The sequence below is a fragment of the Clavelina lepadiformis genome, chromosome 5, assembly GCF_947623445.1.
Source record: "Clavelina lepadiformis chromosome 5, kaClaLepa1.1, whole genome shotgun sequence".
Taxonomy (NCBI): domain Eukaryota; kingdom Metazoa; phylum Chordata; class Ascidiacea; order Aplousobranchia; family Clavelinidae; genus Clavelina; species Clavelina lepadiformis.
In genome coordinates this window covers 20,979,540-21,000,232 of record NC_135244.1, presented here as the reverse complement: position 1 = coordinate 21,000,232, position 20,693 = coordinate 20,979,540, and the positions used below count along the sequence as shown (strand labels likewise).

Here is a 20,693-nt window from a genome sequence, read left to right as displayed (position 1 = left end):
GATATTATTTTGTCGGAATTAGTTGAACTTGTTTAGGCTGTCTTTGTACTTACAAGTGTAAAGCACTTACAATAATTTCATCATTGTTTCTCTGAGTAGTTTTATCACTTTTACTCCGCCTTAATAGAATTTTTTCCCAACAGGGATGCTGAAAGACAAGATAATGAAGGACAAACCTCAGAAGCAATGGATCATCAGGTATAAAAATATGACTATTTGGCCTCAAAAAAACTGAATTTTATTTGCTTAAATTTACCGAAAGGAATCTCAGACTTATAGTGACAGCAAGTCTTCCAAGATGTAAACTAAGCACAAAAACATTTAAAATTGTGAAACAGAGTAGTACCTTACACACTGCTGCATTGTAACAACTTCTAAGATGCTTTCTGTCAATACAATTTACAATTATATATCTGATAAAATGTACTTCTAAGAATTAGTGAGAATACCATTTAGGTTTCCGCGCTATTGGTGCTTCTAATTAATTTTTACTTAGATCCAAAGAAGTATACCGCTGCAATGCACAGGCACCACAATTCAAGGGTCAAACATAGTTAATTCTAATGTTATAATGAATTCTGGACCAGTTACGATCACAAGTAAGAAATACCAGTCTCCGGTCTTCGCATGATATTATTAGTTATGATTTTTTTAGTAAGTATGTAATAATTTAATTATGCCAACATGCTAATGTGTGTTGTATTGCACTAAAAATACAACAACTTTACAGATCAGTCTATAGTTGAAAATGTGAACATTGATGAACTGTGTAAGTATATTATGGTTTTTTTGAACTTTCCGTTTGTTGAAATATGATACATATGGCTTGACATTTGCTTTGATCTCATGATTGTAACTAAATAGAAATAATGTAGGTTTAATATAGATTTGTATCCAGTGGTAAGAATATTTGTCTTGTGTTAACTATGCATTTTAGGAATGGTTGAATAAATCGAATTCCTAAATATGTTTTTGTAATATGAATACAACTTGGACTCAAACGGAACTTGATGAATCGCCTTATTGTTACGTCTAATAAGATAAAGACAAAAAGTGTGTTAGGTGCAGAGGTGGACAGTCGGTATGTCGGACCGTCTGTAACGATACCGGTATTTGGCAAAAAATGTACCGATGGTTTCGGTATTTGGTACTATTTTAAAAGAGTAGTTTGGTAATTTTTCGGTGCTTGGTACCAGTACATTATGTGTAAAAGATGCTGCTGCAAATGCAGTTTTTGCCGCTATTATGCCCCCGGTAAAGATTGTTCCAGGTCAAAACATATGTGATGTTACTCGTTCGCAATTTTACTTGACATTACTAGATTTAAAAAGATCAACAATTGCTAAAATCAGTATTAAGGATTAATTAAGTTTTATTTTTGAAAACATACTTGTTAAAATAGTAAAATAATCGTGTGAAAAGTACCGTCCCAAATTTCTTAAAAAATGTAATTTGGTACTCTTTTTTAAAAGTACCGACGGTACTGGTATCGATACTGAAAAAGTACCATGGCACAGTAATTCGGTACTATAGCACCGCTGTACTGTCCACCTATGTTAACAATACCCAAAAATTCAACGTAATACAGTCACGTGATTACATCTTTCCAGTAAAGGTCACTTTAAAAAAATGTGAAATAAATTCATAATCCACAACCGAAGTTGCAATGATTTCGCTTATAGGGGTCAACTAGCGAAGGGAAAGTTGTCGTTATTTCTGTTGCTTGTTTACTTGTTAAGCGTGTGAAAAGTACTGACTCAAATTTCTTGTAAAAAGTAATTCGGTACAGAGATTCGGTACTTTTATTCAAAAGTACCGCGGTACAGTAATTCGGTACTATAGTACCGTGGTACTGCCCACCTATTGTTAGATGGTATTTTTGACGGCCATTACTTTCTGACGATCTGAGAACACTCCTTTGTGATTGGTGGAAAAATTCATCTTATAACAAAAAACCCTATTAACTAAATAAACTAATAAAAGAATTTTAAAGTTGTTTTCAGTGGTTTGATATTTAAAACGGGTTGTAAGGTAACAGTTGTATGGAAGATTGTGTGACAGTTTACATCAAACAATTTTAACTTCCTCCTTTCTAGGAAGCGTATGGGCTTCAAAAAAGGCTCAATTTGTTTGTTTATTTTTTATGTAATAAAATTATTATAAATGCAATTACTGAAAAATCGCTCCATGGGGATCCCTGAAATTGTGCATGTAAAAAAGATTTGTCTGATGCTATTTCATACTGGAATATGGCAAAAATCACATATCTCTATATACTGTTACATAAACACAAACTCAAAAGTGGATTTTTGGGCCTAAAAACACATATTTCCCACTTTTTCATCCCAATTTCTCTTCAAGTTTTCCGCACAGCCTGAAACATTGAAACACGCGAACTGCTTGGGAAATTCCCAGGCTAGAAAACAACACCAACCATGCTCCATTCTGAATGGTCTAAACAGGTTTTTTAAAGCCCCACGTAAGAGTCTAACAGAATCAGAGAAATCTTATTTTTTGACCCATACTCCTCCTACCAATTCAAACCCTAATTCCAAGCCTGACATTAATTCTAATTCCTAGAATTGTCTGGTTTCAATGGTGGCGATACTGTATAGTATTATGTATGTATGTATAGTATAATGATGTGATGTGATCTGTTTAATGATCTTATTTTCTTTATTTGATCATTGGCGGAATATCAGGTTTATTCACATACTTTTGAAATATTTAGTAAATATTTTATATTTTCTTTTTTTAAAAGGTAAGGATTTGCAAAACAGCCTTGTCGAAGCAGCAAAGAATGCTTCTGAAACCATCGATCCAGTTGTTGATCTTGACCATATCATTGACTGGGTGTCACTTGAAATTGCTAAATCCAACGAGCCTTCTATCACAAATGAAACAGCACATCATCATCGCAGAGAAGATTTTCAAAAAATGTACAAAACATTTGAAGGAAACCTCTCCTTAAAACAATTATGGCCCCTTGCTCAACAAGAAGCTAAAATTGAAGCAGAAACAAAGTGCAAGACAGAATCAGCCAAGCAGGATTACATTAGAAAACATGGAAATGTTGTAGGAATTCTCGGGGAGGCCGGCATAGGCAAAACAACACTTTGTAAAATTCTTGTCCAAGAAGTGCTTAAAGAAAAGTCACAAATGTATGATTGTCAGTGCCAGTATATTTTTTATATCCCGGTGCGAAACATCGATTTTAAAACGGAGACCTTTTTTCTTCCACTGCTTTTAAGCAGTGCTTCATGTGAATATAGTTCACTCATCAAAGAAGAGCAAATAAGAGATAAAGTCCTTGATAAGTTGGATAAAAATCCCAATGTTGTGATAATCCTTGATGGTCTAGACGAGGCTGATATCAACTTAGATTCCCAACCTTCTAACATTTCCAAATATGCTAAGTCAACGGCAGAATATTTTATTAAGAACATTTTGCAAGGTAAACTTCTTCCTAATGCTAAAAAGTATGTCACTTCAAGGCCGCGACAGTTTTATGATCTTCACAATGACTGTAGGCCACGATTTAAGGCAAATATTCTTGGTCTCAGTAAAGAGTCACAGCGTAAACTCTGCAAAGAGATTTGTGGTGAATCTTACAGCGATGTTTTGACCTATCTTCAAAATCATCCTGACATATTTGCTTACTGCTATGTACCAGTAAATTGCCAACTGGTTTGTTTTTGCATTCATCAGTTTTTAAGGAATGGAAATGACCAACTTAGTCATTGTACAATGTCTAAGATCATGACTTCAGCCTTTTCTCTATTTCTTGATTCTTCTCATTTTCGAGAAAACCTCAATTCTGAAGAGATGCAGAAGGAACTTAAGAAGATACCAGCCTTAGCTTGGTATGGGTTTGTGAACAAAATGTTGCTGTTCAAAAAAGGTGATCTTAAAAAAAATGGAATTGACAACAACAAGGCCCTGGATTGTTTTCTGCATAGTTTTGTTGCCGGCAAAAGGTCAAATTTACGTTTCAAAGTTATTGAAGGGAAAAAGGTTTTCTTTTTTTCTCATATGATATGGCAAGAATTTTTATCCGCCATGCACCTTATCTTGTTCATGCCTCTTGAGGACTTTCAGCAACACCTCCACGAGTTTGGCTCCAGTTGGTGGCAGATGGTGACCAAGTTCATGTTTGGAATTCTTTGTCAAGATGTTTGTGAGCAGTTGGAAGAAATATTTCCCACCATGTTTGCTCACAATGATGATGAAATTGCGAGAAAAATTGCATATTTGAAGAATTTTACTTCAAAATATCTTCAAGATTCTATCAAAAGAAGCTTTGATTTCAAAAGTTTTCTCCAGTTATGTACGTTAGTATATGAATTTCAGAATGAAGATCTGACGTCTGAAATTGCCGAAAAAATGCCCACTATGATAGCTGTCGGTGGAGATTTGCTCCCAAGTGACATCACCAGTTTTCATTATGTTCTGAGCAAGAGGAAGAATTCTATTGATTTAAAATTTCATGTGAATTCTATTGAAGACAGTTTTCAACACTTCTTTGAAAAGATGTCTTCCATTGGTAGCATTTTGATGGTACAACTGAATTATTTTTTAATGTTTTGAACATTTTTGGCTTTTATTGTTAATTCTATTGGTTGGATCTTTCGATTTCCATTTGTGAATTTTCTGAAATTTAAAATTCTGAAAGTTGTTTTACTTATTTATACAGATATCTGCAGTTTCTTGCAATAAAGGAAATCTTGATCTCACAAACATGCAAAGCTTGGTGAAATGCTTAAACAAGATTACGTGTCTTAGTCTTAATGGATGTGTCATTTCTGGAAATGCTGCAAAGTGTCTAGCTGAAGGACTGTGTAAACTCTCTGCTCCTGTACGTATTTGTTACTTACAACGTGATTTGAAATTTACCAGGCCTTAATTTTTTTCTGTTACTGTTTTGTTATGTAAGTGGTCTTTAACTGATTTCATGTTAATGGTGACATTGACTGGTAAGGTTTCGGTGAACCTGAGAATGAATTAGCAACAGTGTTTTATGGTTAACATAATGTCACTACATCTTCTTATATGTAAATACCTTTTATTGCATTCTTTTACTCTTTATGACATTTTCATCTTTGTTTGATAGATATCGGAGCTTTATTTGGCCAGAACCAAGATTGGTGACACTGGTGCGCAATATCTGTCAAATTGTTTGAGGAAAATAAAGAAGCTTTATCTTGCTGAAAATGGCATAACACAAAATGGTGCCGAGTTTATATCAGAAGGACTTAAACCGCTCAAACAACCTGTACCTGCTGTCTTTATTAATGTGTTGTATTTTTAAGATAATATGTAACTCAACATCAAGCTTACTATATGATCATATGTGTTGTTTTTTAAATATTTTATAACATATAAAAAACAAATTTGAAATGTCATAGTTGATGGCAATCTATTATGGGTTTTGTTTCCCACAAGATGTAGGCTTACAGTCCATGATAAGTAGCACTAAAAGTTAATATTTTTCAACAAAGGTATGTTTTTGTTCTAGATGACTTGTCTTGAACTTTCTTGCAATTCAATTGGTGATGAAGGAGCAAGCTCTGTTGCATCTTCACTGAGCAAAGTGGAGCAACTTGATGTTAGAGGTTGTGGGTTCACAGAAGAAGGAGTTAAAGCTTTTGCTGATGCTGTTAAAACCACAAACGTATGTTCAGTTAAAGTAGATTATAGGTGTTTGTAAATCAAGGAGTATTGTAGACCTGTCATGTGCAAGTTATACTTGCAACTCAAACAGTGTCTACTCGGTAGCCGAGTGGTTTGTGCACTGGTCTCACATTAAACACGGCTCATATTTCGTGCTTGACACTCAGTGGCGCTATAACCCTTTAATGCCTTTGGGCAAAGTATCACTGACACTTGCTACTTTTCAGTGGATCTGGTGGACAGTTCTAAATCTGGGCAATACTGTATGAAAACTCAAAAACCAAAACAAAAATATATAACAAACGGAACTTGCACAAAGACTCAGTAACTGGAACATAAGCACTGTTCCCTCTAAACTGCGTGCGTGCGTAAATGCGCACTGTTGACACGATCTCCGAAAAAAATTTATGCGATGTTGGGAAAAAATCCAACCTGAATTGAAAATAAAATAAACGCATAATAATGGCCACAGTGCGCACGTCTGATGTTGCTCACAGTGGTTTGAGGGACCGCTCAGGGAATTAGTGCGTTTGCTCAGACTCGTGAGAAATTACAGGGAACATTGGACATAAGTGATGAGGAATCATCGCTGGGTTTAAGTCATACAAAAATGTCACTCAGTCTGAGAATAAACATTACAATAGACAATAACTTACCATACCAGGTTAGATACATGCAAACTGCTCTAGTGGTTGTTAAAAACTTTGTTAATAAAAAGTCTATAAATTTTTTATGCATGTTATACTGGGTATATGCTAACTACAATAAGCATTTTAGATAAGAGCATTTTTATTAGATGATCACTCTGGCTTTTTAAAAAATATCTTGCAAGTTAAACAGTTTGAGCCAATCCTATTTAAATTTTTTAAGTAATGAAGTTAGAATTTGTTTTTTCTTGTATAATTGGTAGAGCAATAAATATAGAACTTGTTAAAAAGCTACTAAGTTTAATTAAGAGTAACATGGTTGAAGAAGTCCAATAAAAGTGCATGATCTACACGGCTGCTTTTACATTTTATAAATAGATGAAGAAGCTTGAACTAAGTTACCAAGATCCGTTGAAAACATCCCATCGTCCAATTACCATATCATGTGATATGGAAATTCTTCTTAAGAAAACATCTTACCATCGTGATCGCATAACTGGAGTTGGTGTTGAATTGATTTGTGAATTTCTCAAACATTGCAAACAAGTATGTTACACTTGACAAAATTCTATATTGTACCATGCTCCCGCTCTTTTTAGCTATTACAAAATATTTTCACTTTGGTGCATTTTCGAAAACTAATTGCATTTTTATATCGCAAATTCATAGTGAAAGCTTGTATCTAACTCTAGCCTGATAATTACTTGTCATTATTTATTGTAAATGCTAAGGCATTTTATGGCATCTGATGTTGAAAAGATTTGTGATTTGTCACACCTGTCGAAAATGGTGACAGATGAGTAGAGTATTAAGAATCTTCTACAATTGTAGATGACGATGTTTAACAATTTAAGATTTTTCACTTTCAAATGATTCGTTATATGTGGTTAGTTTTTTTTTACCAAAATATGACGCTATAGAAATGTTATTATAATTATTATACTATGATGACAACTTGGCTCATCTGTGTGAGCCTCCCTATCATTGACCATTGTTGTCAACTTAAAAAACGAAGCATTTATATCTAATTGTCATAACATAGTTCTGATGTGCTTAGTGTTGTGTATTGTAATGCTTACTTTTCGCCATTAACTTTTTGCGATTTATTGTGCATAAATTTAATCTCAAACCAGTCACTTTCATAGAAGTATAGTCATAAGACACTCCAAAACTTGATATTTTTAAAAATCCAACCATTTATATCCATTTTGTGCATTTGCAATGTTGTTGGTGCAAAAAAACAAGGATGACGAGTGAATTACGAGAACGCGCTCGTTTTTGTGTTTGTTTTTTTTTTAAAAAACAGCGTTGCTCTCGAGGTCTTTCCTACAAAATGGAACGCACTCAAAACTGCTTGTGCTCGTACCTACCTCTGGTTACTGCTTATAAACATTTTATAACTTTTTTGTTTTCTAAAGCTTTCCAGCTCATTGAAATAATTTGTCTGAATATTTTTTCAGATTGAAAACGTCACATTTAAAAGACTGTCATATGGAGATTGTGCAGCAACTGCTATTGCACAACTTCTTTATAATTTAAAACATTTGGAACACTTAGATTTATCTAACAGCGATATGACAAGTGATGATGCAAAAGTCATAGTACGCTCATTGCAAGATCCATCACAACAGCAGGTGTGGCTTCTGTGATTTATGCATTGTTTGTGTAAGTACAAGTATTTCAAACTTGTGTATAGAAAGTGAAACTGCATGGTTTCATATGTTTAGTTATCGTTCCTATCATTGAGCTATACAAAAATTGGTGATGATGGAGCAAGATTTATCTCAACTTATTTGAGCAAGTTTGAATCACTTGATCTATCAAACTGTGGAATAACAGCAATTGGTGCAAAATATTTATCAGATGGACTTCGACAGCTTAAAACTCCTGTAAAGTTTGGCACTAATTGAAAATATTTTCTAGTTGTTTCTATAATTGCCTGCACATCATAGTCTGTATTTCATGCATGCTTGTTCAGTTATATATATTTACAAGTAAAGAACACATCTTTCAGCGTTTAGAAAGTACAGGTATTGTTGCATGGCTGACTAACTTCTGCGTGTACGTAGATGAAATCTCTTACTCTCGGTTCCAACTTGCTTCGTGACGAAGGTGCTAGTTCTCTTGCTTCTTCATTGAGCAAATTGGAAGGACTTTTTGTTTCATACTGTGGGTTCACAGAAAAGGGAGTTGAGACTTTTACTGCTGCTCTTAGAAAAGCTCAGGTAATGCATGTCTGAATAAAGCATCTTGGTTCCTGTGTTTGAAAAAAGCAAAGCAGTTTAAATACCACTTTGTATGTATAATAATCACATGACATTTGATGTTTGACTAAACATATTACCAACCTTTGGGTCTGTGGGTCAAGTATGTAATTAAATTTAAAATTAGTCGGAATTCTTTTCTGTTTTGTATATTGTGATTTTTATGTGAAATGATCTGTTTTTTTTTTAGATAAATCAGTTTAGACCTAAACAGTTTTTTCTATCTTATGAAAATCCTGATCAAACATCTCCAATCTGTTTCACTTGTGATTTAGAGGATCTTGCCTTGAAGTTGGATTACAGTTGCTCAAATATAACTGGCGCCGGTGTAGAAATGATTTGTGAATTTGTAAAGCGCTGTAGTACTGTAAGTACCATAAAATTTTAAGTGCAAAATTTAAACCTTATTAACAGGTTGTAACCAAGTCATTTTTTTCTGACTCAAGTCAAGTCGAGTCAATGTAAATTGTAAGTCAAGTCAATACCTTTCAACGTAAAAACTGTTTTGACGTCACATTATGTGTTGCGTTAAAATGGTTGCTATAAGGTCATAGTTTTCTACAAATTAGTCTTATGGATACTTGTTACGAAGAGTATTTTTTTTTGAAAATGCTTCGTTTTTGTTACATAAAATGTTCTTTTTATCTCTCACAATCGTCATAACGTGACTTGAGTGATTCTGGACTTTGACTCGAGTCAAGTTGAATCATTTAGAACCCTTGACTTGAGTCAAGTCTGGTCATCAAAAAACGTCACTCGAATCAACTCAATTCAAGTCAATGATTTGAGTCATTACAACAATTATCAATTTCCAACATTTTTTTATCAAATGATGATTTTGTTTAATTGTGTTTTTCAACGCATCACATAAAAGTATGTTTTATTCATCTTTTGAGGTCTTTTTACATTATAACTTTTGAAAGATATTTTTGATTTTAGTTCAACAGATTCTCTGTGACTGGTGTGAGAAATGTTAAAGATGGAGATCGTGCAGCTAAAGCTATTGCTCAATGTATGCACAATTTGAAGCATCTGGAAATCAAAAACTGCGACATGACGAGTTCTGGTATAAAAGCGTTAGCAGATGCAATCAGGAGTCTGCCAGAACATCAGGTCTAGATCTTCCATAGGCTGCTTGTTTAAGTTGTTTGTCAACAAACTTTCCAAAAATCGTATATATTTGAACAAATTAACTGCACTCATGGTAGATATCTAAACAAGTAGATTTATGTAGCGTGACAAGGTTAGAGTCGTTATTACTACTGCTTGCTGTTTCCAGATGGTGGATCTTGATTTTTCTTTGACAAAAGTCAACGATGATGGAGCACAATTTTTGTCAACTTGCTTAAGCAATATTAAACAACTCTATATCCCTGATAGTGGTATAACAGCAGAAGGTGCCGAATTCATATCCGATGGCCTTCTGCAGCTTACAAAACCAGTAAGACTTGGAGTGTGTTTGGTTGAATATATAGTGACATGTTAATTTGTAATCATAATTGCACTGGTTTTGCGATAATTAGGATTTGCTTTAGTTATTATGCCTAAAGTGAACTTTTTGTTACACTCGTGATTCGAAATAACCTGCATTTATGGTAAACAGCGATGTTCTGTGTGTGGTTTAGTTAAAACGTTATATTGTATTTCAATGTTATGGTCATTTTAAGAAATGTGGTTGCACAGTAATTACGATATGTCATGACATTTGCTGTTATAGATGGAAGAAATCTATCTTTGGGACAATGACATTGGCGATGTTGGTGCTGCAGCTCTTGCTAGAAGTCTACATAAAATTAAAAGAATTGGATTATCAGGATGTGGGATAACACACATAGGAATAGAAGACATGTCCAGAGCAATCGAAAAACTTTCTCAAACAGTAAGTCTGGCAATAAACATAACCAGGTGGTACAGGGTCTGCCCTGTTATATTACCTGATAAAGATGATGGTGGAAGAACCGTGTAAACGTGAATAGTGTTATGAAAGCAACAACAGAATAGAGTGGCACCTCAAAGGTAGGGCACTTTATTACACTCCGAGCTGCTACCGTATTCTGCTGAAACAGTAGGTCTTGGCAATAAATTACAAAGCCTTCATTCGAAAAGTTACTTGCTTAATCAATAGTCTGTTTTTTGAAAAATTTAATTATCCTTCTGGCCATTTTTAAATTATACCCTTGCGTTAACTTAGTTGTTTTAAATATCATATTAATGGATGTTTTTTGCAGATAATGTTTCAAGTTGCAGAAAACAAAATTGGATTCAAAGGTGCAAAATCTTTGTCAAAGTGTGTGAAAAATATTAATTTTTTGAATGTTTTCCGCTGCCAGTTGACTGAAGAAGGTGTACGTATATTACGGAAGGCGGTTGATGAATCACCTGGTGTAAGTTGGCAGAAGTGTTTCTCACTATCTTGACACCCTGTTCATATCAAATTCCAGAAAATGTTTTTGTGTGGCTTGCGTTATACTTGAACTCTTGCCATCGACAATAATTTCTGCACATCTTCTAGGAATTATTTCTAGCATAAAAACTGTAGTTGTATTTTTTCTTGTTTTATTTAATGACTCCTTTTAATTTAAATATGTGTTTTCAGTGTTATTTTTTTCAGGTTTGGCATTGGCGACCACTAGGAAATTTTTAGAGACCGCAAATTTTAAAGACTAGTTGTTTATTATCAATGCAAAAGTATAATTTTTGAGAGACGTTTGGACAAACTTAAAAGACCGTTTCGGTCCCCAAAAACCATAAAATATTCTATTTCTAGATACATTGCCCACTTGCAAAGGTTAATGAGATACTTTTTGGTTAATCTTTTGCCTATAGTACAACCTTGTGTTGTAAGTAATTACGCTAAGATTAAATTGTATTGCCAAGTTATGTTTTTTTCATTCTTTGTACTTCGTTATATGATAATTGTTACAACGATATATGTTGCAGTGGTAATACTATTTTGTTGCATATTGTGATTTTCTTGTCTGGTTCAGTATAAATTAATAGCTGATAATGGAAAACGTTTATTTAAAGCATGGTAGTGGAAAAAACTTTCTCCATTTTTGTCCGAAAATTTTTTCTTAAAAATTCTAGCATTAGTGACTTAAGTTACGTCCGTTGCTAATAAAATAACTTAACTGAATTTTTTTGTTTACAGAAAACAACGGTGACAACTTGGTATCAAGTAGCGTAGCATCATTTAACGTTACTTTCATCAATCGGTTAATCAACACTTGATTCCCACAGATGAAACACTAGCTCACTGGGCAAACCGAAAATGGGCCAATGCATTTAATCAAATTTATCACCAAATTCCCACCGTACATGTCTAATTACGAATACGAACGGTGCTGGTTTCCAGAATCAGTCAGGCAAGAGATTGGCGGAGTGTGTCAGTTCCTCACAACCACAATAGATTTTAATCGCAAACCAATGCGATTAATTCATGTCCGATGTCACTTACAGCTTCTTTCTGCAGATAGGAAAATCAGACACGGCAATTGGTCACTGGTTATTAAGCATAAATCGATATAGAGCAATGAATTCCATGCAAGCTGACAACTCATTGCATGGGACAGTGCTCTGATAACTTTCATGCAATCAACTTTGTAGTGGAAGAATATTTTGAGTTTCTTGTGAAAAATATCATGTAGCTTTCGTACTTTGTGTATTATGAGATAACAACGTTATATTAACATATTTAATTCTGTATTTTGCGCAATGATTAGAATAGCTCACTTTTGGCAGCAAGTTGCTTTGTAGCGGCCATTAAAGTATTATTAGTTGGTCGCTGGCTGGCGCTCTCGAGCCAGTTCGCGTTTTGTGTAAAAACTTCGTGGTTTAATCGCTACATGCTGGTTTGTTATCCAGTCTATGATTCTGCTGTTTTACTATTCATATTCGTGACCTCTGAGGTTTCAGCCTTCAATAAAGAACTCATACAAGAAATATACAGTATGAGTAAACACGCCTTTATAGAAGCTGCCAGCTCAGCTCAACTTTGCTCAACTCCAGCTCAACTTTGTAGTTTTTGTGGTGATCTGATGCTGTAGTTGTTTTTCAACTGTGAACAGTCAGTTTTTCTGAAATTTATGAGCTACCAGTTACCGGGATTTGTCATGGTGGAGGTTATCCCGCTCTAACGATCAGTCATAAAACCGTAAACTGCCTCTTCAACATAAAGTCACCTCACAAGCCAGGTTGGAAATCAATTTAATCAGCCATCTTGAACAAATTAAAACACTTGACGCAAACATCGCGAGACCACAGCATTAAAAATCACAACCAGCTTGTTCTAACATCTATGTAGAATGACTCGAGCAACATCCAATCGAAGATTAAATTAAGCGAGTCCTTGGATGGAGCGTGGAGCGTTTCTTGCTTCAGGAGGAAAAGCTTGAACAAGACACATAAGCTTATAATTACGAGTAAATCTTAGAAACATCTGAGCAGATGTTGGGTAGGTTAATTATTGATGGAATGCAGAGCGAAAGCAAACCTTATGAAATTCCGCAAATATTTTCCCCGCTGCCCAGTTTCCCGGTTCCTGCCCCGACATCAAATGTGGGTGACCAGATGACCATTTGGCTCAAAGGACGACAACGATTGTTTTCAAAAATGCATCTTCATATCCTTCACGGGGTCACGTTAATTTTGCCAACAATTACTGCTAATTGCTAATTGCCAGCATGAAACATTTAAGAACTTGCAAAAAAACAATTATAACAAGTTGCGTAATATTGATCGAGCTTTTTCACGAACTTTAATTCCACCTTCAACTGCAAATTTAGTTAAAATTCCAATAAAGGGCATTTGGTGCTGATGATGTTAACCTCGTGTCTAATTACTGCACACGCATTGCCATCTTCTCACAGGACAAGACTCAAGATTAACGTCATCATTCAATGCTTTTAAACCAGTTAAATTTTTCCTTTAATGCAATTATACAGACGTAACAATAAATACAATGCTTTTAAACCAGTTAACCAGGTTAAAAATAAAACAAACTCTCAAGAAAATGTGCACCGTTTACCATTAATTTCATGATGGATAAGCGAGGGCGTTCGACTGAAACCTTCCCAGAGACGCCTTGGAAGTGCTTCGGTGATGATAATAAATTACCTCGGTACAATGTTGCAGCAACACCCACTAATTATACTGCAACTGGCATTGCACCAAAACCACCGGTTGCAAATTGAAATAGTTCAACATTAGAACAACTCTATATTTATTTTTCCATTCATCGTAATATTTTCTACGTAAGCATTCACTGCTTTAAAACTGACTTTATCGAACTTAACGTGCATTGATTAAGAGTTGTATTTATATTCAAGGCATATAACAATAGTTGACAAATACTTATCGTAACCACAGCTTCAAATTTAATTGGAAATTAGGATTCCTGTTCCGAGATCAAATTTCAGGCTATTTGCAATAAAACTCATAGTGTCACGTAGACACTACAATGAATGACACTACAATTACAATTTTTGATATATGGCTTCAGAATGCCCAAAAACATGGTAATGAGCTTGTTATCAACAACTTTTATCAACAAAATGCGAAAGAAATTTATCAACAACCTCGAAATTAAAATTCAACGCCCAACAAATTTCTATGAGCGTCTCTCTGTTGGAATCAGTTTGAAAAACAACAACGCTCTTGACAAAGATTTTGAAACAAACAAGCGTTAGAGGTAAAGACGCGATTAACAAACATCATACGATTGTTTGGACTACGCGCTTGCACAAAGGTTATTGTGACGTGTTTTGAGAACTTCCTCTTTCTTGTGACAGATTTGATTCAGAAAGTGAAATAGTTGCAATTCAGTCACTTAATTTTCATGTAGCACCGTTTTTTTGCTGAGTTGGCTGATGTCTACAGTAAACTTTTAGGATTTTCTGTTAATAAAAGTTTGCCTTCGATGAAACCTGTTGTATTAACGAATGAAAAGAAACTATCATTCGAGTCAAACTCGAAAATGAAAACGTATGTGTGCTAAGAGAAGTTTTCACACTCACTCGGGTACTTAGTTTTCAAAACAGCATCAGCTCATGTACGATGACGTTTTAGCCTTGTTTTTACTGTGACTCATTGTATGAAGAGCTTCATTTCATTTTCTTTCCACGTCCACGTAATCACCTCATTTACAATTTACTACGGTTTGCTTTCCCTTCTTTTTATTTGTTCGCTTGTGTTTACCTTGTTGAAAGTAAAGTCAATTTGCCGACCTACAAAACGACAAGCACAACGGTTGCGCTCCACGCTTATATTTTATGCCACCGCATGCATTGATTCTATAGATATGGCACGAGAAGTCGGGCTAGCTTTACCTTGGCCGTCAATTTGTTGTCTCTAACAGCGATCGGTATAATTATTGCGCATTGTTGCGATTATGATTGCGCATAACCGCCATTATTGCGCTATTATGCTATCACATTGCATTGTCTCTAAATGTAACCTTGTATTTATGATTTGGTTTGTAGGCCAGGATGCTTTTATGTTTGTTGTTTGAGAACCCAGTACAGCTGTGCCTGGCTGGATTTGACGGTTTTAATCACTCCAACCCGTCCTGCGTCTTTTTTTTCCAATTATTATGGACTTGTGAGAGTGAGTTGCTAGTAAGTTGTTAGGGTCGTTCTAAACATGATTCTTGCTCAAAGCGAATGTTTGCTCCCGGAACTTTTAAATTTTTATTGGTGTCCTGCAAAGAGCACTGTTAGCTCAGCACGTCAAAGATTATCAAGTCCACACATGTTCGGGAACGTGACGTGCAATTAAAATCTGCCTTAACGTTTATACGAATGAGCAATAAAAATAAACACCGAAATATTGCAAAGCAAATCATCCCAGACTTGGCTTTTTTTGCTCAATATATTTTTAAAATTATATTGGAAGATTTTAACTTGCCGCAAATGTCTGTTAACATTTATGCAAGATTAAAGAGAGCGAGAGAAAACAAACAATAAGTTCGCGATTTCTCATGGTTTTATGAGAGGCTGCGTATTGGGTTTTGTATGCACAGAGCAAATGACTGTGTGGTATAACCTTTTTTATCCAAACTCTGTTCCGTTTAGTCCGTGTTGTAGTCACCTTCGTTATCGTTTGTTTTGTTGGTTGTCAACCAGGTACTCAGTTTTGTAAGCCAGTGGTCAGCCTAAAAAAGCTTTCATTGATCTGATTTTAACAGCAGGAAATAATTCAGAAAATGTTTTAAAGTCAATTGTCTTGTGAGAACTATTACAGGAGCTTACATGGCATCATTCAAGGCAGTCTAAGCTAAATTTAACTGAACAACTTGGGCAGGTAATTTTGAATTGAATCTTTAATTTGTCTTCAGTTACACGATTTTTGCAAAGTTTAATAGAAATATATTTTCTTGTGCTATTTGCAGCTGATATACATTCAATATCCATTAGTTAAGTAGCCTATGCTCCGATCGGTTCCGTTTTCGTTTACTATAATGTACTATTTACTACAACTTGTATTTAACTTTAAAATACTGAAAGGTATTTGGCATTTAAGCAAAAGCTGTAAACGCTGAAATTTTAGAATTTGAATCTTAGACTATTAAATTAAAGACATTTTCTGCTTGGAATTATTCTGCTTGGGTTGTTTGGTTATACTGAACATAGACTTAGCTGTTTAAATATTTTGTATTTAGTTAATTTACATAAATGTACATCAAAAACGTAATACTTTTACGTTGTCTGATGGTGTGTGTGGTCTTGCTGATTAATATCTTGATTTAATAATGATTAATTATAATAATGTAAAACAAATAATATCTTTGTGCAAATCAGCTCCCAACAAATCTTCGTGACATTGTCTCACTGGAACATTTTCTTTCAAGAAAAAGTGAGAATATAACGCCAGAATTTGTGAAATTTAAAGCTAAATCGGTATTTTTTTTGTGCTATGCAGCGCGTCCCCAATGCAGTTGCATAGACCTAAAGCCGGCCCTGTATATACTCCTTTCAATGTTTTCCAACAGAGATTTGTTGTTCGTATGTATAATACGTCATCTTAGCGTGTTTTGAGCTGATTTTGTGGTTGAGCTTGTTGCCCCTATTGACAGCTGAACTTACATGAATAACAAAATTATAGACAAGCATAACTTATTGCGATCGCTTCACTGACTACTAGGTGGCGGTAAAGCGCTGCATTCAATTTCGGAAAAACTTTTTTATAGTTTTGCTTTTCGTTTATCACAATTCCTCTGATTATATGCCCTGACAAAAGCTGATGTGATGTGAAGTATTTGCGTCAACTTTACTTATCTTGTAATTTCCAAATTTGGCTTCTCGTACAAGATAAAAATTGTACAATAACTCCGTGTTAGGTCAAATAGCGGTCAACGGTCGCGTGATGGGATTTTTCAAACTTATTTTCTCCTGACCTGCAAACCTTAAACGATTTTTGATTGCTGATGATATTATGTAAAGATTGTTTGAGTAATAGAATGTTCGTTTTGAGATTTAAAATGAATGCAAGATCGGTCGAAGATCAGAGTTTCATGTCTAATATCATGTAGAGGCCACGTACTGCGAAGCGAATTTTTGTTTCTTTTATCGTTCATTAAAGTAAAACTTTTCGCTTTTATCGCAACAAAGCTTTCGCTTGTTAACATCCAAACATTGAAATTCACGCATAACTATACACTTGCCTTTCTAGCTTAGGTGTTCAATTCTATTATGTTTGCCGTCCATCACTGGTGAATTGCACTCGGCGAAATTGGCAAAATTGTTCTTTGCTTGGTAATATTTTCACGGTTTCAAGCAAACTCTTGTTTTGAAAAATTAGGAAACTCTGTAAAAAACTTATGATATAAAAACTCATGTTCTGTGAAAAAACTGAAAAACAAGTCATTATGGTTAAATCTGAACCTCAACTTTTTTTTGTAAAAATGAACCTTAATTTCAATAAATCAACGTATTTGGAAAGACTTGTTGCGTCATTATGAGTGCCATTTATCCTGGTTCGGGTTTTGATTAGATTGATTTTGCGGTTGATTGGTTAGGTTTTTTGTTAACTGAATACCACACATACATGAATGACAGAGTTATGGATAGACATAACCTATTACGTTCGCCCTACTGACAGTTAAGTGGCGGTAGAACGCTACTGTGTATTTGCGCTATTCATTTGTCACAATGCAGCTTTCATGCAACTCTGCTCCTTTGAACATGAGGATATTGCTCTAACTTTTCTCCATTATTGGAATGAACTTTTGTTTATTTACGAAATATGGGTTAATATAGAATAGATATAGAAAGATTTTTTTTTCATTATTGCAAACAGTTATGTTGTGTTATGTACTTTTGATTGCACATGTTTTACATCGTAGATATGTCGAGTGAACTTATGTTTCCATTGTAGCTGAGATTTAAGTTTTTTATTCGTTTCATGTTGCCTGCACTGTTGTTGTCACGCGTTTTGGCCCATGGAGGCGCTAATGTTTGCTTTCCTGTTTATTACTTTGATACGTCGCGGGCTGGCGATAAGAAAATAACTTGAATACTTGATATACAGGAAAGCAATCTGGACGTGGCTTGCGAGGTGACAGACGTAATTTTGACTGTCGAAGCTCATCAGCGAATCGTTTTATTCAAGATCTTAGCAAGCGGAAGTGTGTTAACACCTTGTTTCTTGTTTTTGCGTTTAGTTTAATGAGCTGAGTCATTAGATTTATGAGACTAGCAGACATATCTGGTACACTATGCGATACAGTGATTACGATTTATTCTTGTTTAGTTTTCTGTCCAGAGCTTACACAGTTACAACTTACAACAGTCAAACCGAATTCTTTTCTTTGATTGTTCGTATTTCTGGAAGTAGTATGACGTAACGTTACTGTTCTACGTCCAGAAACGCATTCACATTCACAATTAGATACAATAGTAATGGTTTGGCCTGAACTATACAGTCTGACAACAATCTTTAACCTGGGTTCTTCGTTCTGAGAGGTTGACTAGTAATTAGGCGGTAAACAGTAATGCAAAATTCTAGTGATATAAGCAATCAATCCAATGGTAGTGGCAATGCGCTCATGCCAGTCAACACGCAAAAGATTCCTTATGAATCGAGATTATTATTCATTAACATTTGTTATTTATTAACATTTTGTTGTATGTTGCATTTTGAATATGTTATAATTGAATTTGTTGTTTTTGTTTCGAGATTGTAATTCGCTTTAAAAGGCTTGAACTGATCAAGGAAGATCTGTAGTGTTAATGTAACTCCGTAATTACTGCCAGTGTAGTTTGTTTATCTCAATTTTGTTGTCTTCACTTATCTTGAGATTTCTATGGTCTTTGTAGTTGGTAAACAAGTCCCCGCCATTTTGCTATTGAAATGATAGAATGCGATTATGACGACATAGATTGCAAAATCTAAGTTTCAATCCTTACTTTTGAACTGAAGAACAGGTTTTGAAGTGAGGGGCAAATCCAAAAACAAGTTGATCTTATAGGAAACAACATCACTCATTGAATACTCAGGTAAAATAGTTTTGAAAAAATTCTTAGTTGGGTAATTGTACACAAAAGAAAATCGCAAAATTAGCCTAATTAGGAAGTAGTTCAAGGGTCTTGTGATGTCAAGTAGGTAATCGCTGACAACTGTTGCAAATTCATAAATTTAGCAATACAGGTACCTACTGTATATCACGTATGTATCTGTTACAGCTGTATAAATTGCTCTTATTACTAATAGCTTGATAGGTGACAGGCTGCCTATAGCTCAACCACGGCAAACAGTACGGTACCGGTTTGTTGGGTAGCGTATGCTGTACAAAGAATAAGGTAACGAAATAGACACAAATGGTTTAGCTACCGGATTTGTTATGTTTAAAACAATCGCGATTTATTCAATTATAATTCTCTGCATTGCTAATTTCTTCACATGACGCCTAATTGGACATAACATAGGCTAAACTCCTATATATACGCCCTACACTTCTGACTTCAATTGACTATCGTGCAAGGAAAGCAAGTATTTGGACTTGCCTTTGTTTTTAAGTTACGATGACGCTTATTGAGTTTGCTTACAACCTAAAAGTGCATGTTAATCGCACTTTTCAGGTCAGTTTTAGAAAGTTTATTTAAGGCTATGTGATTAACTTATTAGGCAGGAAACTTTACCACACTCTTTGTTTTATCAATTTCTTCAGACTGGGTTGTACAGTTGTAACCTGTGGCTTAAACTATAAAGCTTTTTCGGGTGTTTTTTAATTAAAGGTCGGCTTACAATTTTTTTAAACCAAAATTTTATGTTTTTTGTGATAATTTCCTGGAGAATAGAAAGCATATTGCAAAGGCTGTTGTCCCTGTGCAGCTTTTACTGCACCATTAGCCTTCATGCAGCTTACTATCGAGGGCAGCTTGTACTACTTTTTGGTGCGTTTAAAGGCAATTTTTGTGGTTTCTTGTTGACCAAGCGTAAGTACTACAACATCATAACCTAAACTTTAATTGCCTATCTTTTAACAATTTGCTACCTGACTCACTTTTGGTGAAGTAGAAACTCTCAATTTTGAGCACGACTATTTCACTGTAAGTAGGTCATGCAACTTAAAAAGATAGGCGTTTACGTCAGGAGAATTGTTATGCAAAAATATGATTTTAATTATTTAGGGTTTGGTTGAAATTAGATTTAGACTGGAAAGAAGATTTAAGGTAGGTCTAGGTTACTGTGTTAGGCTATAACATTAACAGTCTGGGTTGACCAAAACATTTGAAAACGAGCTTTTATTGCCTGATATTTTCTGGCGAAATAATGGCTTAAATATAAATGAATAAACTTAAAGTATATCCTTTTATTCCCACTCAAAATAAAAGGATTGCTGGAGATGATTGAAATTGCAAAACTAAGACCATTTTACCTATTTAAAGTTTTCAAAAAAGGTATTTCAGAATATGTCAACGCAACAGATAGCCTACAATCAACACAAAAGGACTTGATACCTGCTTATAGCAATGGTTAGGGTCACCATGAACCTTTTTATTAAAAGAGTGGACTATGTGAAGGATTGGACTTATACCAGCAAACAAACACATCTTTTGCAAAATAAACTGCATTAAGCCTAGCGCAAAGAATAAAAAAGCATGAAATAGCTTAT

At 34.7% G+C, this 20,693-nt stretch overlaps 1 protein-coding gene across 5 annotated transcripts in view; it reads left to right on the top strand.

Moving 5' to 3' along the window:
• Window positions 1-12,523, top strand: part of LOC143460730 (NACHT, LRR and PYD domains-containing protein 12-like) — a 36,230-nt gene extending 23,707 nt beyond the window's left edge. For 3 of the 5 annotated variants that reach the window (XM_076958342.1, XM_076958343.1, XM_076958341.1), the window contains 17 exons: window positions 144-198; window positions 497-599; window positions 731-769; window positions 2,762-4,557; window positions 4,694-4,855; window positions 5,111-5,272; window positions 5,516-5,671; window positions 6,696-6,863; window positions 7,778-7,951; window positions 8,045-8,206; window positions 8,387-8,542; window positions 8,772-8,948; window positions 9,521-9,694; window positions 9,861-10,022; window positions 10,299-10,460; window positions 10,810-10,965; window positions 11,733-12,523. In XM_076958342.1, coding sequence (XP_076814457.1) covers window positions 144-198; window positions 497-599; window positions 731-769; window positions 2,762-4,557; window positions 4,694-4,855; window positions 5,111-5,272; window positions 5,516-5,671; window positions 6,696-6,863; window positions 7,778-7,951; window positions 8,045-8,206; window positions 8,387-8,542; window positions 8,772-8,948; window positions 9,521-9,694; window positions 9,861-10,022; window positions 10,299-10,460; window positions 10,810-10,965; window positions 11,733-11,768 — 4,000 coding nt within the window. In that variant the 3' untranslated portion in view covers window positions 11,769-12,523. Of the gene's footprint in view, window positions 1-143; window positions 199-496; window positions 600-730; window positions 770-2,761; window positions 4,558-4,693; window positions 4,856-5,110; window positions 5,273-5,515; window positions 5,672-6,695; window positions 6,864-7,777; window positions 7,952-8,044; window positions 8,207-8,386; window positions 8,543-8,771; window positions 8,949-9,520; window positions 9,695-9,860; window positions 10,023-10,298; window positions 10,598-10,809; window positions 10,966-11,732 lie in introns of those variants that run through there. The other 2 variants (XR_013117946.1, XM_076958344.1) reach the window with 2 other exon arrangements.
• The last annotated feature ends 8,170 nt before the right edge of the window (window positions 12,524-20,693 follow it).